Below are 27605 nucleotides of genomic sequence, written 5' to 3'. Positions count from 1 at the left end.
TTATTTTATTTAATTAAAAAGTCTTTTATACATGTTAAAATCTGATGGATTGGCTAACTGTCACGATCTTGTAACTGTTTTTGAGATTTCTACTATTTCGATCTCTTTACACTCAAATGTAACTGTAGAATCATACTAGAGTTTGTAGTGAATAGTTTACGTCCTTAGAGCATGAGCATCTCTACTGATGGGTTTTCATGAGAGTATCTCATGATTTTTTTTTGATCAAAAAGTGTATCTCATGATTAAAATAAGAAAATAATAAAAAAATGAAGAGAGAAAATGAGAAGGGGTTTTCAAATAAGAAGTTTTGAGATACACTTGAAAACTCCATAATACACTTGTCTTTCATAGATTGGTTTAGATTTTTTTTAAAATAAAAATTTAATTATAATTTAATTATATTAAAATAATAATTTTTTTTTTGTTTGAGATACTTTTAAGGGTTCTCATTGATGAAAATGCTCTTAGTCATGAACCTGGTACCAATATATCACCCACACGCAAGTTCCTCATAACCTTTTATGGTTTTCCATAAAACTAAACTAGTAGACTTATTACTTATTAGTTTACAACTATAGATCTAAATTGAAATCCATGCTCTAAAGAGAAGAGAGATGCGTCCAACACAATATCAAAAGCCGATGGCCATTTGACCAATGAACAGTCTGTTTCAAATATGTGAAATAGTTTTTTTTATAGATAAATATGTGAAAGTATCCATCCTTCATTCCTGAAGATTGCATTAGATTGAATGCGAATCCAAGGAATGAAGGATGGATACTTTATTTGAGAGAAAATCCTCAGAGAAAATTTGTCATATTTTATTTTCATGTTTTGTTACAATGTTGTATTGTTTGTATTTTATGTATGCTGCATGTATTTTGATTTGATATAAATAAAGATAGTTGTTAAAAAAAAAAAGTAAAACTATTGTTTATCTCTCAAGTCTCAACCGAAATAAATAATTGACAACACGATTGAGGATAAGAAGAATAAAAAAATTTGCAAATTGAAACCGAAAAAAATAATTGGAAACACATATAACGGAAAGCAAAAACATATATTTCACATGATGTTCAGTGTCATTGCGCTACATACAATTGATTCACTCCAATTAAGTCGCCGATTTCTCCTATGTCCGCATCAATTGTAGGCTGATTTGAATCGTTGCCTATTTGTTGTCCGTCTAGAGGGGATGCTCCGGTCCCCAAATTAGTCACTGTCGGTAAACATTTCAAATGTCACATCTTTATAGACTTATAGTACATGCATAGAAATTAGTCAAGACCAAATTATTTAATATATCTTTAGATTAAATGGATCAAATATAATCACTGTATATACAAATTATACCAAACACATCAAGAGGCTCAATGTATATATACCTGTGGACGCTGGCAATGCCAACGCTTGCATCCTAGCTCTGCGACGATTTCCCAAGAAAATAGCAATGAACACATATGCGATAATAAGAACAACCGCTACCGCGATGACAACACCGATTATTATTGGCAGTTTACTTTTCTTTTCTTCATTGGTTGACCCGCCTAAACCAAAATAAAAAATTGTAATGTACTTACTTGCATTAATTTTTTTATTTGTGATCTATGCATAATGATATCTCATGTTATATATGGTTAGTTTCATTAAATTAATAAACCCATCAAGATCTCAAGTTAAAATGGATAGGAAAGTCGAAATACAAACCTGAACTCACTTCATTGCTTCCTCCTTTGCTAGTCCCACCAGACCCTTATAAAACAAAAGTAAAATTTATATTACGTACGTAATTTGTATGATCCAAATATACTAATAAGTTTATGCTTTTGTTTTTGGAAAATTTAGGATCTCACGACTTATCACTGAAAATGCATCTAAAAATAAAAGTACCTCCGCTCCCAGACCCTCCTCCTCCACCACCACCACCACCACTATCACCACCACCATCTCCACCTGTTCCTGATCCGCTTCCACTTCCGCTTCCGCTTGTACCCGAACTTATCACATAAAGCTCCAATGCATTTATCATGGGGGGTAAAACCGCACTAGCTGTGGACTGGAAGAATAGATGGGTGCTAGAGCTGGCCGCGACGTCTCTCACTACAACTTGTGTAGTTTTTCCAAACATTGGTACAACTGGACCGTTACCAACTTTTGTACTGCCAAATATTATGTTGAACGATCGTACACTGGACTGCAGAGGCTCCGAGAAATACATAGCCAAATAAACCGGAACTCCTCCAGAAGGAAGACTGGGGTCGAATAATGTTAAGCCTTCCATGCTCCAAGTCCAAGAGTTACGGAGGATGGACTCAGGCGGGTTGTTTGATGCACCAGAGGTATCGATGGATGCAGCCAAGGATGGTGTTACTGTGAACAATAAGGTTATCTCGGAAGGAAGCCAGAACCTACCGTAAAGATCCGATCTAAAAGAAAAGGAAAAAAAAGAAAAGGTAATTCGTATATAGCCCATATACACGAGAAGCTATTAACTTGTAAATATATGTTTAAATCTTGTAGTTAATCATGTTCCGGGACAATTTATATACATTTATGGAGTGGTTAGTTAAACTATGTCCTTGATTATTGTTAAATTTGGAAATTATATATGTTTGCGTTTAGGTACTAAAAAACCATTTCAAAATACGACGTTAAAAAACCATTTTGTTAAAGAAGTGGATAATTATCTACACTAATATTTTATTATTTTAGTTTTACTTGTTGTGAAAGTTTCTTTCACCGCCTCAAGTTCACCGACTTCGCCATTTGTATACTTTGGCTATAAATATGTTGTCTCACCCTTTGTAATTGTGGTGGTAAGAGATGTAGTAATAGTAGAAAGAGAAATCACTTCCTCTCATCCCATTTCTCTCTCGTTTCTTCTATATTATATACATAATTATACTTCACCTTATATACCAACGTCTCTTGATCCGATCTAATACCGTCTCTTGATCCGATCTAATACCAAACAGATGAGATCTTTTTTTATACCAGAAAGGTGAAGTTTAAATTATACTAAATCCATTTATGTTTATATTCTATGGTCGGGATAATAGGCGCTACCTTCTCCGAACCAATCGTTATGAAGGTTATGTCTTTACGATTATAATCATATGGTAGACTATGTCTTCTCAAATCAAAAATATGGTTGGTTTGTGATCATATGGTAGTTGACTCCTCAGATCATTACCTCCATATAATAAATGTCCCGAAGACATTTAAGAAAAGTTCCTGAAAAACTAAGAAAAATATATTATGTTCAGAAGACATATTTGAAAAAACAAAATGTCCCGAATACATATATGAAAATAAGTTCCAAAAGAACTATATGAAGAATATATATCCAGAAGATATATAATTAAAAACGTTTCTGAAAAACTGTTTAATAACTTTCGTCCAGAAGACGATTAACATATATGCTAACTATTTTAATTTTTATTTGTTTTGTTATTTATTTATGTTTAACTATTTAATTTATTTTATTAATATGGTTAAAGACAGTGAAATATGCATGTCTTTAAAAATCAGAACTTCCGAAAGAGTTAAAGAGCTCTTGAAAATAAAAGCTCCAGAAGAGCTAAAAAGTCCTGAAAATTTTACAAAAGTTAAAAATCTCCTGAAGAATTAAAAGTTCCGAAACCTTCGCGAGTTAGAAGAGTTAAAAAGCTCCAGAAGAATTACGAGCTGCGGAAGTTTCATGAATTAAAAACTCCAGAAGAGTTAGAAGTTCTGGAAGAGCTAAAAATTCATGAAAAATTAGAAGTTCTTGAAGAACTAAACACTCTTGACGAGAGAAATTCAAAGATAGTGAAAGCTCAAAAAATAGCAAAACGCTCTAGAAGAGCTAGATGTTCCAGAAGAACAAAACGTTCTAGAAGAATGAAACGTTCCAGAAAAGCGAAACGTTCCAGCAGAACGAAATGCTATAGAAAAATATATGATGGAGACATGCATAAAGATGGAAAATTGTTTAAGATAGTAAACCTGAAGTTTACCAGTATATAACATAAACAGTTTAAGCCATTCCGGTGTAATAATGGTATTGAGAGTTTATGTGAAAAAAACATGAAGTTTTTCTCACATAGCATGTCTTGTTGAAAATAAATAAAAAGGACCATCATGAGAGATAAATCACTATTTTTGGTTGAACGATTATTAGATATAATGGTTGGATATCTTTAAAAGTCCCCCAAATTATATAATAGATCTAAAAATCAAAAATCGGTTTAAGATGAATGAGCAAGTAAAGCCATCATTTCAAAGAAAGTATAAAGAGTCTCACAAAAGGATTTGATACATAATACAAGGCCCAAAGATGGGTTATTTGGATATGTTTTGGTCCTAAAGTGGGATTCAAATCGAGATGGATGAACTTGAAGTATCATCATCTCGAGGGGGAGAAATAAAGAATCCTATATCAAAGTAGTGGGACATCCTGAAGATTATGTTCACACTTGAAATGAGTTTTATGGATAATTTATAAAGTGATCCAGAAGATCGCAAGATCAATAATGGTGAAATTTCTCCATGCTTTGGTATGAAGGAGCTATTGAATGAGATTTCATGAAATCAATTATCATTGTAGATCCTCGAATAAACGATTTTGAACCTGAAGTTCAAAGGATAATTCATATGTAAATGCCATACATACAATAAAAAATCTCAATTCTAGTTCAAAATGCTCCAAGAATATGTCCCTGAAGGACAATTTATTAATAAAGAGTTTATGGCACGTAAGAAACGTGATAGATTACTTTGGTTCCAAATATAAAATCCTCAAAAGGAAAGGAGCAAATATATGTTGAAAAGAGGATGAATCTCATGAAGAGACTTTTTAGTATGGTTGATAATAAAATCATGTACATGAATAATATCATTGATAATGATAAAGAGATCTCAATTAACCATGTTATTACAGAAAAAAGTGGAATCAAAGACAAAATAATTGTCGACAATAAATAATATAGCGTGTGATATGATATGAATGAGGCTCATAAATCTACCTCTCTGGATGAGTGTAGAAAGTGAAAATATTGGCCAAAAAGTGAAAAGTGGCAATCAAGTCTATGCTAAGCTCATATGAAAAATGAGAAATTTTTGGACCAGCTATCCAAACATTAAAAGTAATATCAAGTCTGACAGAAAATGAGCTACTTGAATTGCGAAGGAAATAATCCATGAAGGATTGATGATATCATAATTATGTTCCCGGGAACTCTACTTGATGAGTAGATATTACATGGGGTTTTTTATTTTTAGTTAAGACTAATAGATGGATCAAAGAAAGTGATCCTTGATTTAGTCATAAGATATGATACCTTTTAGAAAAGAAAATTATGTTTAGTTTGTTTTGCAGGTATCCCAATTGAACATCTCATCTCAAAAAATCCCAGCAGGATCTAACATATAGAAAAGTCATATTTAAGCATTTCTAAAGAAAATGCTATTTGATCCTCCTTACAAAATATCATGAACTTGAAGTTCGTAAAACTTGGAAGTGCTCCACAAATATTAAAGTTCCTGAAGAACAAAATTATCGGAGTAAAGTAAATGAACGTAATGTTCAGTTAAAAAAAAAAGGGGGAGGCTAATGGAATCTAAAATTCTCTTGAAAAGAAAGAAAGTTAGAGAACACAATGAAAGGATTCCAGAAGAATCAGCAAAAGAAAATGTCTTTGGACTTATGCTCATTACACCTGAAGATGTAATTAATGTCATTCAAGACCAAATGGGTCTTTATTCGAAAATAATGAGAAAAACAAAGTCACAAGATATAAAACTTGGTTTGTGGCACAAAGTTTTTCTCAAAGATCGGAAATTGATGTTCCTCGGTCATGAATGTAATCAGATACAGTATTGTGTTGATTAAAATCCCAGAAGGATCAAGGATGTCTGAAGCATCTGAAAAATATGTTTGGTCAAGTTACAACGATTAAAAGAAGAGCTTGAAATTTTGAAATAAGAGAACATGACCAACTCAAACTATGGACCAGAAGTCCAATGAATCCGAGAATCATGATCATACGTTTTTGTTTACTAAGACTGTATTTATAAAACTCCCAATAAGATGGTGTATAAGTTTGGAATGCATATCCTGAAGATGATGCTTCCAGAGGGAGAATTGTAATGATATACGTAGCTACACTCTTTTTTCCTTATCATGGTTTTTATCCCATTGAATTTTTCCATAATGAGGTTTTTAACGAGGCAGCAAAGAAGACGTAAAATGATAAAATATCTAAAGGAGAATACTTACAGAAGAAGTATGATAATGTGTGTAGATGCATTTTTTTCCTTACCATTATTTTTATCCTATTGGGTTTTTCCACGATAAGATTTTTACTGAAGCATCAAAGAAGACGTAAGAAGATATGTATCTAAAAAGAAATATATAATTCTAATAAAGATGGTTTATTACATCGACAAGATCAAAACGAATCAACGATCGATCTATGAAGAGAACAAACTTCATTTTTGCAAGAAGAGATTACATTACTATATTTTTTTTTTATCTTGATTTTTATCCTAATAAATTTTTCCATGTTAAAGTTTTAAACAAAATAATACGTTAATGAAATAATAGATAATTAAGGGGAATGTTAAAGAAATGGATAATTATCCACACTAATATTTTATTGTTTTAGTTTTACTTGTTGTGAAAGTTTCTTTCACCGCCTCAAGTTCACCGACTTAGTCATTTGTATACGTTGGCTATAAATATGTTGTCTTACCCTTTGTAATTGTGGTGGTAAGAGATGTAGTAATAATAGAAAGAGAAATCACTTCCTCTCATCCTTTTTTCTCTCTCGTTTATACATATATACATATATATATATACAAACACTCACCTATATCATATCATATAATATTTAATACATTTCAAAATATTTACTTTCTTATCAATAATGGTCAACACAAAAAGAAAAAAAAAACTACAGTTAAGACCTGTGCTTGTTAGAAGTGCACGTTGAAAGATACAAATATCTAAAATAATATAAGAGAAATGAACCAATCCAAATGAACTAATCCATTCATTATCAGTTGGTTTTTGAATTGAAGTCTTATAAAATTTAACAATATATATAGATTTTAAAAAGGAACTCTATATAGATGGTACCTTAAAATTTCAGTTGAGCCATACGCAATTCGTTGTTGGTAAAACAAACCTTCACCAGGACCGAGGTCGTCATACATGCCATCGGCCAAGTCGACAACTTCAATGGAGGATACAAAAGGGTCTGATGAGGTAGACGTACGCACAAAACAAACGTTGGTCTCTCCACTGGCCGGAGAAAATATCAGCTCCAAAATGTAAGGTACGAAGGCCGAGGTTATCGATACAGTGCGCCCGTGTTTACCTTCGAACACTATGCTGAACGTTGGGGATGAAAACTTCCCGTCATAGTTCCCATAGTAAAACATCGTTCGCACTAGGACCTTTCCGCCTTTTGTAACCGGAATGTTGGAGTAGCAATTTGATTCATCGGTTGGAAAATACCGAAGTGTGGTGTGGGATTTCTCGGTGGTGGAGGAAACCGTGGCCGACACTCCGGATGTGATGAAGTCTGTGTCTCCGACCCATTTTATATTGTTGTTGTCTACGCTTGACAATGACGTTCCACAGTCTATGTTTACGCCTGAAATTGATCAATGCATGCTATCACTCGATAGCTAGGGTTTACGAAACAAATGAAAGAAGAAAATAATGATGTAACAAAGGTTATTTGTTTGAGAAAATTTTACATTCAATTACAAAAAAAGATTTTCTCTAAAAGTTCAATAATTTCGAGTTCATACTATCCAACTAATGCTATATCGAGTTATTCAATAATTTCACCATACTGTATTCATTATGGAATTTGGGTATCCATTTCGTAAGAAGTTCGATCACTAAAAAATAGTCATTTGACTCAATCCACATGATTGAGGGACATTTATGACGCTTTATGTGTGTTGGAATTTCGTATAAATTTACAAGGCCATTATAGATCTTCAATGCCCCATCACATAAAACTAAAGGAAAACATCAAATAAAACAGTATAAAAGAATCCCTTATTCGTGTGAATTGATCCGGCCGACCAGGGTTTTCAGGTTTATGGTTACACTAAGCCAACATGGTAGCTAGGGTTAAGAATTAAGAACTTGAATTACGTGTGAATCAAAGGTAATTTATTTAAAGAGACAACCAAAGAGATTAATGAAAGTTTGTAAAGAACTACTTACTGGCTATAGAGAGGGTTATTATGGAATGAAAGAAAAGAAGAAAAAGCAAAGCAGAAGCCATGATGGGAGCTAATTTCAACTAATGTTACACAATTTATAACACAACCTATATATATGGATCGAGTTGAGTTTTCTATTAGTATTTTATAACCAAGTTGGTTCGAACATGAGAACAAGCCTCTAGAGTTTTGAGTCTTTTGACCTTTCTATCGTCAAGAAAACAAAAACAAAACAAAAAAGACTTTTCGATTTCCAGAGAGGAAAAATCGGTTCTTCAACAATTTTTCAACCATTTCAGAGTGGTTCTTTATTTCAGCCAGATGCATATTAATATTGGATCTAGGCATATTCAATGTTAATATTTTATAGAAATGTTAGTTTTGACTTTTGACATTGATATATATATATATATATATTTTTTTTTTTTAAAATCTTTCAATCTTTATTCATCTTCTTCCCCATACGAGGCATCATTTGAAAATTACAAAACAATTCCGATCATATATATATATACCTATAAATATAGGAACAACATGTAACCACTTGTTCGGATTATATATTTTTTGGAAGACCTTTTCCCCCATATTTCATTTTGGTCTTTCTAGCTAGGCAGTACTTATTATATTGATTTTAAAATGTACGTTCGCAGCTCCACAACTAACCAATATACAGAAGTTCTTACAAATGAAAATACACTGTTCATGTATAGGTTTTTCTTGCAAAAAAGGTGTATGCTTTGATATTACTCATACCAAGTTTATTACGGATCTAAATAGTAAAATTGATTATTCAACGGATACAGATGTGGATTCGAATACCTTGAAAAATCTGAATATCTGGCTTCGTTCCAAATCAGATATAAAATAAACAAAATACTCTTTCTAAATTGTTTTTTTCTATCATAAATAAAGAAAAGACATATAGAATAACAAATGGATCAAGTTCAACGACAACTAGGATCCATCTCAATGATTATCATTTTGAATAATATATAAACGAATCATTCGTGTCACTAGCAAATTGCTGTCCAACTAGAGGCGACATTTCTGTGCCTATTTCATACCCTTCAAAACATATATATATATATATATTATATTTCATATATATATATATATTATATCGATATATATACGAGAGACCAAAAATCAATACTTGTAATCTATATCCAGGTATATAATTTAGTAATATTTGTAACGATAATTAGACGTAGTTGGTACTATGTTAAGCTTTCCCTCAAGGATGACGATGCCTTTGACATAACAACCTATGTGGCTTGTTCGACGCCCCGGTGATGTTTATCATGGGGTTTAGCTAGGTCGTTAGATCGGTCAGCGTACCTAACGAGTAACGATTACCATGGCCTACCGCAAGATTTAACGGGTACCTAAAATAAATCTCCAAAAAACCAACATTATTTTATATAGATACAAGAATAAAGTCATCACTAATAATTTAAAGTTGAACAAAAGTAAGTATAACTTCTTTCAGCTGCAGGCGAGTCAGCTAAACGACTCTAAAGCAGCCTTACGATGCGGCCGCATATAACTGCCGCCAGTTATCTGTCTCAAGTTATTATAACATGATAACTTTCACTGGTTACATATAATTGTAACTCTAAATGTAACCCTCTAACTATTATGTTTATATTATAAATAATTATTTCAGCATTTTAATTTTCTTGTTTTAGCATCCTATATATTTTAGTAACAATTATATCCTTTTTTATCGCGTCAACCAAATTAATAACAACATACAAATTAAACTACTTACGACAATAGGTTTTATATTAACATTCAATAATTTAGCTAGGCGTTAAATAGAAATTTAGATATACATTTATATTTTTATATGATACAATAAAAATGTAGCATGTTAAACAAATATTAAATATAAAGTTAGTAATACATTTCAATGATTACCTACATGTTTATATATGATACAATAAACATGTTAGCATGTCACAGAAATATATAATTTTGTTAAATATAACGTTAGCGATATATTTAAATATTTATTTAGTACTACATATATTTAACATGTTACAAAGTTATACCGTGCTATTTAAATATATAGATAACACAACAAGAAGTTATAACGTGAGTTTCTGAACACACTAAAATTAAAGGTAAATAAATACGTAAAAACATTTGCCGACAGCTACAGAGAACTAGTCATAATTTCACATCATGGTCAGTTTTTCCTAATTATGTTTACATTCTTGTATTTCTACCAAATTATTTAGGATAAACAAATATTTTCACTTAATACTTTAATCTTAATGTGTTAGTTTGAATAAATACTATTTTCATATATTAAAGTATTTTCCAATAGAATATTTTCAACACGGTAATTATATATGATATATATAGAAGCCTAGTAAACTCTAGATATCTTTTGTTAATCGTGATGAAATATTATGTTAATTATTTAAACTATATATTCTACATCACTGACCATATTTTACAATTTTGAGCAGTTATTTAAGTAATGTAGAAGCCGGTCACTTTTGTTGGGATCCAACTTATTTGGGTTGACTTAGCATAGAGTGAGCATATTGATGTCAACGGCGGTTGTATTCTTATATGGCACATAGACATTAAAGTAAACGGCTGCACGTTCATCCATTTTCAGTTATACGTACATTGTATTAGTATAGTACACATGTGTGTATATTTTAGTAAAGTCAATAGATATATTTAGCGTAGTGCGAACAAAATGGATGGAAAACTTCATGTGTTTAATTGGTCGATTTACCCAAATCTCACTGTCTGTACTAATCATCGATATTGTAACTTATGTAGGGCTCAAAAGTAGACTAAAAATGGAAAACCTTGGAGGATGGCAATTGGCAAGCTAGGCCTGGCATTCATCACGGTGCATATATATCGCGTCAAATTATGTGTGTAAGAAGAGCAAAATATTAACCAAATTTATAACCTATAATCTACAATTAGTAACCTATAATCTAAAGGTTTCAAATTCTTTATCCACGATGATACTTATTTTGCATCAACAAATAATTTGAAAAGTTGAACATATTTCTAGGTAACTGGCGTCTAGGCCTCTCAATGTTAAAGACGATCATCTTGATGAACAACATATGAATAGTTTACACCAATCAGCTCATCGATATCATAAACACCTGACTCATCGTGCCCTGGGTCGCATAAGTCACTCGAGTGTTGTCCAACTTGAGGCGATATCCCTGTCACTGCTCCAGACCCTAATAAAACATAGGACAGACCTAAAAATATAATGAATTGTCATCTTAAAGTTGTAAAATGTAATCATAAATGAGTTTGAACGATAAAAGATTATATATATGTTTCCATCAGGAATATTTATTTATACCTCATACCACTACTACAATAAAAACATGTCATATTCTTATAGAAAATATTGTCTGTAAGCATAGGAAACAGTTATTTCTTACCAAATTCTTACGATATTTTGTTATATGAAATCGGCTGTCGAAAGTTATAAAAAGTAGGAAAATAGTAGGAAATGTGCTACAAAATATTGGTAGGAAATTTTCAACGAAAAATTTGGAAGAAAAGTCGTAGAAAATATCCAACCATTCTCTTATCATTTTTCTACCAATTATTTTCTACCATTTTTCTGTGAACTATTTCTTACGATTTTTCTACAATAATAATGCAGATATTAATTAAATTAAATTCAAAACTAAATTATTTCTGAATAATAAATTTGAAATTAACAAATTAATATTAATTATAAATTCAATTCTTTTTTAAAAAAAATATTATATTCAAAATCTCAAACCGGGAATAAGAGTTGGTTTACAAAAAAATTAAACCAAAGTAAAACTAAACTGAACCAAATAGAAAACTCTAATTAAAACCATCAGTAATTGAAATCCTATCTTCTTCGCCGACCTCACCGGCGATCGCTGCTAGTTCGTCGTCAACCTCTCTTCTTCGTCGTACAAGTAATGAGTTTTGCGGTCGCTGCTAGTTCGTCGTCAACCTCTCGGAGAGCCGACTCCACCCGCCAAGTCCAAACCGGCAAGCACTGCCTCGCTGATATGATCATGGATGGGCTGCTTGAACCAGTGCTTGGAGCAAGGCATGAACCTGTTGAAAAGCTTAGGAACTCACTTCAACAAGCTGGTTTGAAGATAGGAGCTAAAGTTAAACGATTCAAGAAGGTTTTGGGGAAACTTTTTCATCAAGTTGGACTCGACCAGGTTACTTGGACCAGGAAGAAGAAGATGCATTCAAACCTCATCGGTTTTGAATTCAGGTCCAAGTAAATCAACAAATGGCCTAAGTGATTTGCTTGTACTCCTTTTCCCTCCTCTTGGTTTTGTCCCACCGGGTTTTTCAAGAGAGGTTTTTAATGAGGCAAGTAGATCACTTCCAATAAAACCCATTTGTTGATCCAATACCCAAGCCCAGCAAACTAATTTCGACCAAGAACATTAAAGGGAATTTGTGTGGAGAGTCTAGTCTTCTTTTTTTAATTCAAACTTATGGTTAAGTCTTGCAGTTTTTCGAGATGCTTTTATTACTCTTCCTCTTTATATTGCTTGTAATCCCATGGACGAAAATCATCTAGTTTTTTAATCAAAATCTCTTCTAAATCTCTAGATCTTGTTGATGAGTAATATTCAACAAAAACTTTTGATTCTTTTGGTAAGTAATATCTTTGAGAATCGATTGAGGAATATCAAAGGCAGAGCTCAGCAACAAGACAACTTTGGCAGCCTCAAACTCGAAATTCCACCTTTTCATGGAAGGAGTGATCCAGATGCTTATTTGGAGTGGAAAAAGATGATAGAGTTGGTCTTTAACTGCCAACACTACACAGAGATCAATCGAGTAAAACTGGCAGCAACTGAGTTTTACGATTATGCTCTCAGCTAGTGGGATCAATTGGTTACTTCTCGGAAACGCAATGGTGAATATCCAGTAGAGACATGGCATGAGATGAAGACAATCATGAGAAAAAGATTTGTTCGCAGTCATCATCACCGTGAGTTGCACAACAAACTTAGAAGACTTGTTCAAGGAAGTTCGCTGTGTAGAGGATTACTATAAAAAAATGGAGACATTGTCTAGGTTCTTGGGTGGTTTGAACAGAGACATACAAGACCGACTAGAGATGCAGCATTATGTTGAGGTAGAAGAGATGCTACACAAGACAATTCTCGTTGAACAACAACTAAAGAGAAAGAGCACTACTAGATCAAGTCATGGAGTTGGAAACACTGCTACTAGGCCGAGTCCTCAGCAGGAAGACCTACCGGTTTCGAATCAAAGAGAGGGCAAGCAGATTATGACTCCAAAGGCAGAAGCTAAGCCATTCACATCTGTTTGATATTACAAGGGTATAACCGAAGCTACAAAAACTACTGGCCGTGATGTAAGATGCTTCAAATGTCAAGGCAAGGGGCATTTTGCAAAGGAATGTCCAAACCAGAAGATCATGGTTCTGTTAGACAATGGCGAGATTGAAGAGGAAGCTGTGCTTTCGGGTTCATCAGAGGAACATGAGGAAATATCTGTTAAAGGACATCTCTTGGTGATTCAAAGAGCGTTGAATGTTCACATCAAAACTGATGAGCACGAGCAAAGGAAGAACTTGTTTCATTCAAGATGTTATGTTCAAGAGAAGGTATGCAGCATTATCATAAATGGAGGCAGCTGCACCAATGTGGCAAGTGAGACAATGGTTAAGAAGTTAGAGATGCCCATGATGGAGCATCCGAAGCCTTACAATCTTCACTGGCTCAACAACGAAGAGATGAGAGTGAGCAACCAAGTTTCGGTTCTTATAACTATTGGAAAATACCAAGATGAGATTCTGTGTGACGTCCTGCCTATGGAAGCAAGCCACATCCTTCTAGGAAGACCATGGCAATATGATCGAAGAGTTCTTCATGACGGTTTCAACAATCGGTATTCATTTGAATAGAAAAGAAAGAAGATCACTTTGGTTCCTATGACGCCACAAGAAATTTATCAAGACCAACTGCTCCTCAAGGGCAAAGGAAAACAGGTTGTAAGTGAAACTCTTAACTCTCATCACAAGAAAGACAAGAAAATTCTTTTAATTGATTCCTAGAAAATTCCTACGAGTTTAACTAATCATGTACCGGAGCTGCAAACTCCGAGTGAGAAACCTTTTCTTTTGCAGGAATCTAAGGCTAAAAAAAGGAGTGCTATTCAAAGATCGATCAATACACAGTTATTGGGAAAACAAGAAAATCGATCACTCCATTTGGCCTGAACACAAAACATGCAACTCTTTGGAGCGATTGAGGGAAGAGCTGAGCCAACAAAATAGAAATCAAGTTGCACCAGCAGAATCATATTTGGCTTTGAAAACTACAACCATGGCTGAGGAGAAGTGTGCTGAAATAGAAAGCCCAATCGTCCAAATATGACTGTTCTATCTTTAAGAACTTTAGAGAGCAAAAACCAATCCCAACCCCAACACAGATCAACTCCAACATCTACCAGTCCAGTTCGCAAGGTAAGTATTTTCTGAGTTCAAACTTCAAAGATTCTAACTTAGCTTTTTTTCTTGCAGATCTTTCAGATTTGAGGTCAAATCCTTTTCAAGTGGGAGAGGATGATATGATCATGGATAGGCTGCTTGAACCAGTACTTGGAGCAAGGCATGAACCTGTTGAAAGGCTAAGGAACTCACTTCAACAAGCTGGTTTGAAGATAAGAGCTAAAGCTAAACGATTCAAGAAGGTTTTGGGGAAACTATTTCATCAAGTTTGACTCGACCAGGTTACTTGGACCAGAAAGAAGAAGATGCATTCAAACCTCATTGGTTTTGAATTCAAGTCCAAGTAAATCAACAAATGGCCTAAGTAATTTGCTTGTACTCTTTTTTTCCCTCCTCTTGATTTTGTCCCACCGGGTTTTCCAAGAGAGGTTTTTAATGAGGCAAGTAGATCACTTCCAATAAAACCCATTTGTTGATCCAATACCCAAGCTCAGCAAGCTAATTTCGACCAAGAACATCAAGGGGCATTTGTGTGGAGAGTCTAGTCGTTTTTTTTTTAATTTAAACTTATGTTTAAGTCTTGCTGTTTTTCGAGATGCTTTTATTACTCTTCCTCTTTATATTGCTTGTAACCCAATGGACGAAAATCGTCTAGTATTTTAATCAAAATCTCTTCTAAATCTCTAGATCTTGTTGATCAGTAATATTCAACAAAAACTTTTGATTCTTTTTATGATTAATATCCTTGAGAATCGATTGAGGAATATCAAAGGACTTCCACATCCTTTGTGAGACCATTCGATCCACACCCCTTTGAAACAATTAGTTTGTTTGCAAAGGCCTATCCAGTTCATTCTCCAGCCTTTAGAATGTCGATCAAGGGAAGATCCTAACCAGGATCACATCACTCATCAAACCGACAAGCACCACCTCGCCACACCAGCCACCATCCTTTTACAGCTCCAGAGTTCAGAAGAAAAACAAATCAATTAATGCCTTTTGAATCCGCCACCTGATAACACCTGATTTTGAGCACTTTTCACCATTGATTTCAAATGCTTTTTCAAAGGTTTTACTTTGTTTTAGGAACTTTTATTATTATTTCCATGTATTTGTAGTTTCAAAGCTCTTTTCAGGAAACTTAGGGATTGTGATGGAAAAATGGAAGAAATCCACATTTTTAGCTCAGAGTCAGACCGTCAGAAGTTCAGCCTCAAATGAAGACTTTCTCACCGTCTGATCCAGCTCAAATTTGGAGACAATCAAGAGGAGAAAACCAGCTTTCCATAGCACTTTACATCACAAATATCCAACGGTGCAATCAAATGATACATGGAGAACAAGTTGACCCAGTTCACCAGTCCCGGAAGACTCTCACCCGCGGAAAACACATGTTTTATCTGCCCTGGAAGACTCTCACCCCCGGTGGACCTTAGGACGAGCCACAAGGCCCAACATCAAAGCCCACTTTGCCATTTCTCTTCAGAGAAGCCCTAGATGAGACCTGGAAGACCTTATGACCTATAAATACATTGTTTAGCAGTCCTAAACGGGTGTGTGCTCCTGTAATGAGATTTTGAGCCACCAAACTTTGTTTTCTAGGGTTAGGCGATGGAGATGGGGATTCTTCCCCAGATCCATTGTTCTTCCTCCTTTTTATCTTATTAACTTTTCTGTTTCATTATTTTGCATTCTTCTATGTCTTTTATCATTCTTTGCATCATGTAGATTAGTTCCAGAGAGTCAAGTTGTTTGAAGATATCAACAAGCATATATATATATATATATATATATATATATATCGATTAGGATTTCTATTGTTCTTAGTCGTATTCTGGATTTTATCTCTTCTAAGTTGTTCGTAAAGCATGAGAGTAGATTGATGACATATTCTATGAGCCTAGGATCGATCATAGCCACGAGAGTGTTTTATCAGATCATCCATACCTAGCTTCAGAAGAACATAGTCGCTATAGGAGTCGAGAGCTACCTATAGAGAAGATGTGAGCAGACGAATTCAATGTCCAATGCATGATCTTAAGTTTAGCATGAGCGAGAGTTAATTGCTAGATCTAAGAGATTAGTTGATTAAGGTGACGACAGTTGGTTAATCATACATATGTCTATTCCAGTTCAATGCAGATTCCCATAAACAATGAAGATAAATCGCCCGGAAGCTAATTGGAAATGCCATCATACATCGATTAGAGTAACCCGGAGAAGTCTAAATCGCCACCTATGAGTTTAAGAGTCCTTAGTTTGAATCAATATGCTTTAGATGTTCTTTTAACAATTCATCTTACATTGCATTTTTTGTGAATACTAGATTAGGTTTAGTTTAGGATCTTAACCAAAAACCCCAAAACTTTTATTGGTTTAGGAGTTTGCTTACTTCCCAGTTTGTTGTTTCTTGCAGATTAGACATTCTCCCTGTGGATCGACACCCTAAGTCCTACAACGTACATCTGTGCACTTGCAGACACTAGGGTTTTATAAATTTAAAACTTTTGGAGGACTAACGGGCTTGTTAAAAAACAACCCTAGGCCCGCAAGCCCATCACATTTTTGGCGCCGTTGTCGGGGAGGCATGAAGTCGTTGGAGGTCTAAACCTGGGAGGTTGAAGCCGCAGACAACTATATATATGTCGAGTTTCTGCCAAAGCAACATTGGAAGTAAACCAAATTCATAAACACCCTAGCTTTTTCTTTTTCTGCTTATTCTCTCTTCTGTTTGCCCTAGTTTCAGAAACCTTTGAAGCATGGATCATTCAAGGAGAAACCCTAACCCCGAGAGAAGGTCTTGCGACCTGTGTGAAGCTCCTTGCGCATGTGAATCACCCTCCAGGCGTGATTTTGATCATCATCTTCAGAACCCTAATCGAAACCACCACCATGGAGACTCGCGACCTCTACACCACCGAGATTAGCTCTATTCGCCACACCTGGTGAATCGTCGACCATCTCATCCTCTTCCTCATCAGATTCTGCACCAGAACTATGAGAACAATCGACTTAAAATCCTTATTAATCGATTGGAAGCCAAGCTGAATCAGATCCTTGCCTCCCAAGCCCTCATCGATGCTGCCCTGCGAACAAAGGTAGATGATGTGACCATCGGCCTCAACAAAAGGTTTTATGAACTCTCTGAGCATGTGAAGACACTGGAGGATCAGAGAACCAAAGCTAATGACGTGTGATATCAGAGAATAGAGTCTGTCAGGGAAGAACAAGATAAAAAACAAGTTCAGCATTCGGCAAAACGAAAGGGAGCCCTAACCTTCAAGATCGATGACTTGGATAAAGAGCTCAAGGAGAGCAAAAAACAGACCTACGACTACACATTGGAGCTGTGACAAGGCATAGCAAAGGTTGAAAACAAGACAGAAGAGCTTGATGCTACTTTATAAAAAGTTGTCTATGCTTTAGATGAAGTAGAAGAGAAAGTTGAAAAAATTTCTAAAGATCATAAGGAGTATGATCTGAACTCTGGAATCAATGATTTGGATACCCAAGACGAGCCTGACAACCACTGGAAGCAAGAGAACAACAATGGAGAAGAAGAGATTGAAGAAGCAAGCATGGAGAGTCAGAGGAAGCTGACCCCGGCTGCGAGCTCCTCACCTGCAGCCAGAGCCACTTCCACCGCGGCTCCGAGCTCCTCACCCGCGGTGGAGCCCGACTTCTCAGATCTGGAGAACTTTCAACCTCTTTCTGAAGCCTGTTCATCAGAAAACCGAGCTCATGTGACCAGACCTAGGTTGTTTGATCAAGCTGTCTTCTCATTCACTGCACAAGCCTCAAAGGAAAAGGAAGAATCCAACACTTATGCATCTTGCAACATGGTTTACACTTGTGACAATAGGCTTCAAGAGCAATTCTCAGAAGATGAAGAGTATGGTTTGTTCGTAAAAGATCCAAACCCTGGGGACGATTCATCTGATGACAACACAGAACCAATAACCAAGAGCATATCTAGAGATAGACTGATCGAATTCAACAAGTTTGTGAAGTCCATTCCTCTTTATCTTGAGTTCGCTGATGTCTGGAAGCAAGGCTGCCTTCAAGTCTTCTTTAGATACAGCAAAGAGACTAAGGAGAACATCTCTACATATTTCAGAACAGCCAGGTATCTATCTTTTCCCAGATCATCACATGATGCAGCTGTTTACAGGATCCATCTCAAAGATCCTCAAGAAGCCAGTGATTACACAAACAAGATCAGCAAAGAAGCATTTGAAGAGTTCAACCAAGTAGTTCAGACCCTGCCAGAAGGAATTTCGTTTGCCAAAGCATGTAGAGACTACATGATAGGCCACTTCTTTTGTGACAGCAAAGAGTCAATCCAAGAGATGAAAGACTTGTTTACACACGCCCAAGAAGGTAGACCAGTTCGAACTCTGCACAAAGTTCAAGACAAAAGTCAATTTCTTATCTCTTGTGACATTAGAGGTAAAAGATTCTTCAATATTCTTTGTGATTCTGGAGCTTGTATTAACATGATGTCCAAAGAAACTGCTTTGAGACTTGGCATTAAGCACATCTCAAGTACCAGGACAAAGATTAGCTTAGCAGATGATTCAAGTGCAACACCAAGAGGGATAGCCCGAGACATTCCTCTAAGGATTGGAGATTGCATTGTACATGTCGATCTATACATAGTGAAGACCAAAGATGACTCTTATCCCGTTATTCTTGGATGGCCTTTCTTAGCAACTGCTGGAGCCATCATGGATTAGCCCAACAGGCGAGTTTCTTTTGCCAACATCGACAAAAACATCTTCTATGAAGCTACACCGCTTAAGAGCAAAAGAGGAGAGCAAATAGCTCAGGCATTTGAACCAGAAGAACTCTGGAGTGATGAAGAACCTGCAAGACAGAACAGGAGGATTTTGAAAATGACTTGTCTTAGGACAAGAACTTATTTGAACTAAGTCTTTTTCTTTGCAAAGTCTAATTAAGGACTATAAACCAAAGCGCTTAATGGGAGGCAACCTATTTTAGCTACTTATTTGCTTTTCTTTACCTTTTTTTTTCTATTGAAGTTTTGTTTCTTTTGTTTTAGACAGGCCTTAGTATGCCACACACAAAAAAAGGGAAAAAGAAGAAAAGGAGCTGACCACGACCAAAGGAGGTTTGGCCGCGGCCAGCAGGCGTTTTACCGCAGCCAAGAGGGTTTGGCCCGTGGCCAGCACGCGTCCCACCGCGGCCGCAATGCTCCGACCCGCGGCCAGCACAGTCGGCCACCCTGGCCACTTCCATCCACCTTGGCCACCTCCATTTCACCTTGGCCACCTCCATTTCACCTTGGCCACCTCCATTTCGTCATTGGCCACTTCCACCACCACCTTGACCAAATCAGTTTTGGATCCCTAGCATCCAAGTTTGATCAAGCATCACCACCACCAGGTAAGTTTTCTATTCCTTAATCTTTTTAAAATTTTCACATACTCTATTTTTCATCCTTGCCTGATTTATTTCACACTGGGGGCAGTGTGATTTAAGTCTAGGGGAGGATTTCATCCTTTTCTAACCACATTTTCTTGCATGAGCCTTTGCATTCTGCATTTTCTTTAAAAATTTTCAATTTTTTTTCAATTTTTTTTCAATTTTTTTTCAATTTTCTTAAAACTTTTCAAAAGTCTTTTGAGTTTCAAAAAGTGTTTTCAAAGGTCACATTTTGAGGGAATAATGACAAAATCAAATGATGATAACCAACCTGTTTGCTTCTACACCAATCACTCATAAAAGCTCTTTCAAGGTTTAATACTAGACTAGGCGGTAGCTGAGTACTTACACTAGTAAATCCCACCAGAGGACTCCTATTCATGAAGATCTTTTCTGACAGGATATACTAGCTCATTTTACTTGGAATTAATCTTGACATCTAGTTTTCTCATCAATGGTTTTAAGAAGGCATCATGATATACATCTAGGACATATTTACCTTATTGTTACCACTCTTTGTTGTCCTAGATGGCCAGTTCATCTTTAGCAGGTACCACACCCTTAACCCAGACCTTTATGTTCAAACCTCATGCATTCTCTCTTAAGTTTATATCGACAGATATGTGCAAAAACGCCGGAGAGGGAGGAACAACATAGTTTTCAGTCACTCAAGAGAAAGACTGAGAGAGACCAGAAGGGAGTGTGCCAGAAATCTTATGATGCCTCAGAAAAGCTCATTCTTAAAGGTAATTTTCGTGCTCCCTAAGACTCCAAGTCAAAAGGCAGTTTTCCCTTTCTAAAAAAAAAACGAATAAAAAGAAGAAGAAAGAAAGGAAAAGAAACTAAAAGCCTACAAGAGTCTTAGAAGCCGAAATTATTTGAGCCAAGGCAATAGATATTTACTCTAGGAGTTATGGAATCACAACCTGGACAAAAATCTAAGTCTGGGGGAATTATAAGGAGAACCTGAAGAAAGGAGATCAGAAATCTTGAAGCAAGAAGAATGTGACTGAAACTGTGGGGGCATTTACAGTTCCATCCTCTCTTGCTGTTTTGCATAATGTCTTGTCTCTCTAGAAAAAAGTAACCCTAAACACATCAGCCTTACTATTAAAAAGACTTTTGATACCTAACTTTGAATGCCTTGTTTAATATCCTTTTGATGAGAACCACTGAAACCTTAAATGAATTTTAAGAGCTAGTTGACTGGAAGTTAGTTCTAAGTGTGTGGATTTTCGCATGACGGATTATCTGACTAGTTATGTTTGTATTTTAGTGAGCTTGATCTGATTGATGCATTGTCCATAATTAAGGTCTAGAAGTATGGTTGCTGATATTTTTGAGTTCCCTCTCATTTTTGTTGAATGATATTTTTCCAGATTTGATCTTGTTTTGTTTGAGGACAAACAAAGTCTTAAGTCTGGGGGAGTTGATAACACCTGATTTTGACCACTTTTCACCATTGATTTCAAATGCTTTTTCAAAGGTTTTACTTTTTTTAGGAACTTTTATTATGATTTCCATGTATTTGTAGTTTCAAGGCTCTTTTCAGGAAACTTAGGGAATGTGATGGAAAAATGGAAGAAATCCACATTTTTAGCTCAGAGTCAGACCGTCAGAAATTCAGCCTCAAATGAAGACTTTCTCACCGTCTGATCCAGCTCAAATTTGGAGACAATCAAGAGGAGAAAACCAGCTTTCCATAGCACTTTACATCACAAATATCCAACGGTGCAATCAAATGATACATGGAGAACAAGTTGACCCAGTTCACCAGTCCCGGAAGACTCTCACCCGCGGAAAACACATGTTTTATCTGCCCTGGAAGACTCTCACCCCCGGTGGACCTTAGGACGAGCCACAAGGCCCAACATCAAAGCCCACTTCGCCATTTCTCTTCAGAGAAGCCCTAAATGAGACCTGGAAGACCTTATGACCTATAAATACATTGTTTAGCAGTCCTAAACGGGTGTGTGCTCCTGTAATGAGATTTTGAGCCACCAAACTTTGTTTTTCTAGGGTTAGGCGATGGAGATGGGGATTCTTCCCCAGATCCATTGTTCTTCCTCCTTTTTATCTTATTAACTTTTCTGTTTCATTATTTTGCATTCTTCTATGTCTTTTATCATTCTTTGCATCATGTAGATTAGTTCCAGAGAGTCAAGTTGTTTGAAGATATCAACAAGCATATATATATATATATATATATATATATATATATATATATATATATATATATATCGATTAGGATTTCTATTGTTCTTAGTCCTATTCTGGATCTTATCTCTTCTAAGTTGTTCGTAAAGCATGAGAGTAGATTGATGACATATTCTATGAGCCTAGGATCGATCATAGCCACGAGAGTGTTGTATCAGATCATCCATACCTAGCTTCAGAAGAACATAGTCGCTATAGGAGTCGAGAGCTACCTATAGAGAAGATGTGAGCAGACGAATTCAATGTCCAATGCATGATCTTAAGTTTAGCATGAGAGCGAGAGTTAATTGCTAGATCTAAGAGATTAGTTGATTAAGGTGACGACAGTTGGTTAATCATACATATGTCTATTCCAGTTCAATGCAGATCCCCAGAAACAGATGAAGATGAATCGCCCGGAAGCTAATTGGAAATGCCATCATACATCGATTAGAGTAATCCGGAGAAGTCTAAATCGCCACCTATGAGTTTAAGAGTCCTTAGTTTGAATCGATATGCTTTAGATGTTCTTTTAATAATTCATCCTGCATTGCATTTTTTGTGAATACTAGATTAGGTTTAGTTTAAGATCTTAACCAAAAACCCCAAAACTTTTATTGGTTTAGGAGTTTGTTTACTTCCCAGTTTGTTGTTTCTGGCAGATTAGACATCCTCCTTGTGGATCGACACCCTAAGTCTTACAACGTACATTTGTGCACTTGCAGACACTAGGATTTTAAATAACAACCCTAGGCCCGCAAGCCCATCACCACCGCACTGCCTCACCACACCGGCTGAACCATGCCTCAGCACCACCGGAGAGGAGACCGTTGATCATCCGATCCTCCTTTCGACCTGCTTCCTTCATTGAAGATCAAAAGATATTAACATAAACCTCCCTCTCATGTATAACAAACCTGTTGAGTTCTGAGCCTTGATTGTTCCTGCAAAAGAGAAGAAGATAAGAATTATTTAGTGACAATGGAGAATCAGTCAATGAAGAGAAGAAACAAAGAAGAAGAAGCAGTGTGGTTCATCGTGTGAAGGAGAGAAAAGGTCAACATTGACAACCAAGTTTACTCAGAAGGAAGAAGTTGGGCCAGCCAACTAACTAAGGCCCAAACGACTTATAATTATGTCTGTGTTTAGTCAGTGATGATCAAAGGCTAAGGTAATTGGTAAAGTCTTAAAATAAGTAGTTAGAGCCTAAGTGAATGTAGTGTGGCTAATGTAGAAAATCTGCTATATGTATGTGTAAGGAGGAGAGTGATGATGTGTGAAAAAAAAAAATATAGATGAATGAGTAGGAGTGTTAAGAAAAAAAAATTTCCAGAAAGAAAGAAACAAAGATGAGTGATCAAAAGAGAGTATTACAACAACCTGCAATCTCTGAGAACAGATTAGAAATACTAAGCAAACACTCATGCATCAAACAACCAAAACTGAGTATTAATAAACATTTCAGTAGATGGACGTATAAAAATTTTAGCAGGCAAAACAAATTAATGCTGGAAAAAGTCTGATTCCTTCTTTTTTTTTTTAACTTTTTCTTTTTTTTTCTAGATACTGTTAGAGAAAGGTTTTATCTACAAAAAACATATAGAGAAATATATTATTTTTTGGGCTTCAAAAGAGTTTTAGTCCAATGATACCACATGATTGTGGTATTTGAATAATTCTCTCAATAATAATATTTCAATTAAAACAACTAGAGTGGTGTTTGTAATAACTTTTATAGTGTTTTGCTCACAAAATTCTTATGAATAATACTAAAGAATACTAGAAAAAGTCGGTATACTATATGATGATGATATATGTAGGAGCTAGGGAAAATGAAAGGGCTTCTCCTACATAAATTTAAGTCATACATTTTCCTACTGAATTCTTATTTTTTTACCTATAGTTGATATTTGGTAGGAAAGTTGTCAAAAATTTCTGACGACATTCTTAAATTTTACCTACAGATGATAATTGGTAGGAAAATGGTCAAAAAATTCCAACGATTTTTTTACATTTTACCTACATATGATATTTGGTAGGAAAGTGCTCAAAAATTTCCAACGACTTTCTTATAGTTTACTTTCAGATGATATTTGGTAGGAAAATAGTTAAAAATTTCCGACAACTTTCTTACCATTCTAATATTTAGTTTAGTTTTACCTATTTTCTATCAATTTTTGACCAAATTTTCTACGAATATAAATATGATAGGTTTTTGGTAAGAAATTCTCTACCGTTTTTTTATGCTTTATTTCGTAAGAAATTTCCTACCAATTTCCAATCATTTCTATTTTTCATCATAATAACGAAGAAAATTGGTTTAAAATATTTTTACCAAATGTTTTCGTAAGAATTTTCGTAAAAATGTGGCATGCTTTTTTATAGTGAGTAGCTCGTGCTGTATTGGAATGTGCTGTATTGGAATGTGGCTTAGCGTTTCGACGCCTCTTTAAGAAATCAGCCGCAAACGCTGATGAGAGAGCTACAAAAGCAGAGGCAAACGAACGCCAAGAATGAATGGTAATTTGGATTTCTTCTTCCTCCGTCCAATTTTATATGACCCACCAAACACATGCAGTGTCACACAAAGAACTAAAGAAGTGGTTAACATTTACAATCATATTATATTATATATTGCAAAATAAAGTATGTTTTAAGTAAATTCTACACAATTACCAATCAGTTCTAGCTTTTTTTTCTGTTTTTGTTCTCAACTGATAATTCTAGCTCTCTTTACTTTATGTAAACTTTGTAATCTGCTCTAAACGCTTTATGTAATTCTCTAAATGATGTCCCTATAAGAGGGAATCAAAAGAGGATAAATACAAGAGAATTAATTAGGAAAAACAAATTTGATTAAAAAAAACACACACACACATTATAGAAATGGTTACAATTTGCGAATCCCGACCTCCCACTGCGTTACTTTCTCGCGTTGTTGTTCCGCCAGAACCTAAAATTATAACCATAATAACAAAATAAAATAAATTAGCATCTAAGTGATACATTTACACTAACTTTATCATCACTCGTTTCACTCCAAAAATATCACAGTGCAACCATGTTTCATAGGTTTTGGTTATTTATTTTAAATTGTAGAATATTTGGTTAGCTACCACCAATAAGGTGAAAAACCTTCCGAATCATCATTGCTACGGCCGCTTTGTCCTCCTCCTCCTTCATCACCACCGTCTTGGCCGTTACTTATCTAATATTCTTAACCGAGTCGTCCGTAGACTGAAATATCACATGGAACAGCGGAGTGGCCACTATGTCTCTTATGACAACCTGAATAGCTTTTCTGAAAACCGGTATGATGGGACCCGAACTTAGTTGCATGCGTATTGTCCAGCGAAACGTTGAACGACCGTCTCTGGGTCCGACCTAAACTTTGAGGCTCTGAGAAATACAGAGCCAAGTAAACCAGTAGACCAGTTATAGGGAGGGTCTCGTCTGAGAGACTAAAGCCGTCTGCTGACAAAGCCTTTGACATCACAATCTCCGGAGGTTTATTGGACACTCCGGTGATGTCAATCGATGGGGCTGAGGTTGTTAGCTTGCTGATTGTTGGGTGGTTTGACAATGATGGAAACCATATTCTACCGTAGGGATCTAGAGGGTAGCTAAAATTTTTTTAAGAAAACAACAAAAGAAAAAGAAAATAAAAACTCAATTCGGTATGAAAGAATCTAGCGAGATAATTTGCCAAAAGAGCTAACAAACCAATGAAAATGTGAATGATTAAATAAGAAAACTCCTATACTATAAGATGTAAAACGTAAGCTAAAATCCTCCAACGTACACACACAAATGTTAGGACATAAAACAACAAGAACACCAAAAAACATCTTTTCTTTTTGTTAGCTCAATTAACAGATTGAAATAGAAATGTTAAACATGATTAACTGATACCTTATAATCTTTTTGGCACCAAACGCAAATCTTTGTCGGAGAATGAGACCTTCTTCAGGAACAAGATCTTCGTACATCTCAGCATCCAAACCATAAACTTCAATGGAAGATATGAGAGGATCCTTTGACGGATCCGTACAGATTAGCCATACGCTGATATTCACACTCGCCGGAGCAAATATCACCTCCGATGGAAACCATGACTTATCCTCGTCATGGAGCAGCGAAGCAGTAATAACAACGTTCTCAAGGTGGTTCACGTCGTAGCTTGTCGCCTGAATGTTGGTATAGCAATTTGTTTGACCGGAGGGGAAGTATCTGAGGGTGTTGACAGGCGTCGTAACGTTACCGGAATCTTGAACACTACAAGAAAACATCTTAATACCATCAAAATTTTACATCGATTTTAAATCGACGTAAATTTACGTCAGAATTACATCGAAGTTACGTCGTTTTAAAAAATTGACATAAATTCGATGCAAATATTAATCATCGTAAATTTGACATAAAATTACGTCCACGATCAAAATATATTCGTCGTAATATCGATATAAAAATCTATATTGATTTTACGATGAATTTCGTCATGATTCGATGTGATATTGATGTAAATTTTATTTCAATGCACTCATACCAAATTTCTATAAATACCTCCTCACTTCTATCATAATCTACCCAAAACAAAACTTATAAAGACATAACTGTGTTGAGTCTTTGAGTTTTTGAGTATAATTTTATAAACTTTGTCATGATAAAATAACAAAGTTTTAAATAAATTAAAATATTTTAAAAGTGTCTATATACGATCTACGAAAGTGGATGTATATGCGTGAAAATGTGGAAGGGGGTTTGACGGAAGAGTACAAGAACGGGATAGAAATGTTTATGAATCAGGCCGGCAATATGCAAACAACCATAAAAAGTGAAAAGATGTTTTGTCCTTGTTTGAAATGCAAAAATAGGAAACATGTCTTAACCGAAACAGTGTGGAAACATTTGTTAAATAAAGGGTTTATGCCGCAATACATTATCTGGTATCAACATGGAGAAGGTTATGGTGATAGTATTTGGCTGCCAGCTGGCAGAATACGGGTGGTAGTAATATTCAGGATGATGGCATTAGGGATGATAATTTTAATGCATCAAATTATTATCAAAGTAATCATGATCAAGGTCAAAATCATGATAGAATGCATGACATGGTTATAGATGCATTTCAGGATGAGACACATGATGATATAGTTGAGGAACCCAATACAGATGCCAAACGCTTTTATGATATATTAAATGCTGCAAAACAGCCACTATACGATGGATGTAGAGAAAGACTGTCTAAATT

General features: G+C 35.3%; 1 protein-coding gene and 1 pseudogene across 1 annotated transcript; both read right to left on the bottom strand.

Annotated features, from left to right (window-relative positions):
* Positions 1 to 1085: 1085 nt before the first annotated feature.
* Positions 1086 to 8291, bottom strand: LOC18014087 (uncharacterized protein At1g24485). The gene is made up of 6 exons (XM_006418866.2): positions 8231 to 8291; positions 7124 to 7643; positions 1894 to 2429; positions 1711 to 1755; positions 1389 to 1550; positions 1086 to 1222 (listed from the first exon to the last, which is right to left on the bottom strand). The coding sequence occupies exons 1-6, from the start codon at positions 8289 to 8291 to the stop codon at positions 1086 to 1088; spliced, it is 1461 nt and encodes a 486-aa protein (XP_006418929.2).
* A 904-nt stretch (positions 8292 to 9195) lies between these two features.
* Positions 9196 to 26643, bottom strand: LOC18014015 (annotated as a pseudogene).
* Positions 26644 to 27605: the final 962 nt, after the last annotated feature.

This window comes from Eutrema salsugineum, unplaced genomic scaffold (genome assembly GCF_000478725.1).
Source record: "Eutrema salsugineum unplaced genomic scaffold, Eutsalg1_0 scaffold_4, whole genome shotgun sequence".
In the NCBI taxonomy this organism is placed as follows: Eukaryota; Viridiplantae; Streptophyta; class Magnoliopsida; order Brassicales; family Brassicaceae; genus Eutrema; species Eutrema salsugineum.
The sequence above is the reverse complement of the archived record's forward strand: the minus strand, read 5'-3'. Positions and strand labels throughout refer to the sequence as shown.

Coding starts and splice junctions, on each gene's coding strand:
- LOC18014087 (XM_006418866.2), bottom strand. CDS start 8,291: ATGGCTTCTGCTTTGCTTTTTCTTCTTTTCTTTCATTCCATAATAACC. Junction 7,644..8,230: donor AATAACCCTCTCTATAGCCA/GTAAGTAGTTCT, acceptor GATCAATTTCAG/GCGTAAACATAGACTGTGGA. Junction 1,223..1,388: donor GGCATTGCCAGCGTCCACAG/GTATATATACAT, acceptor GTTTACCGACAG/TGACTAATTTGGGGACCGGA.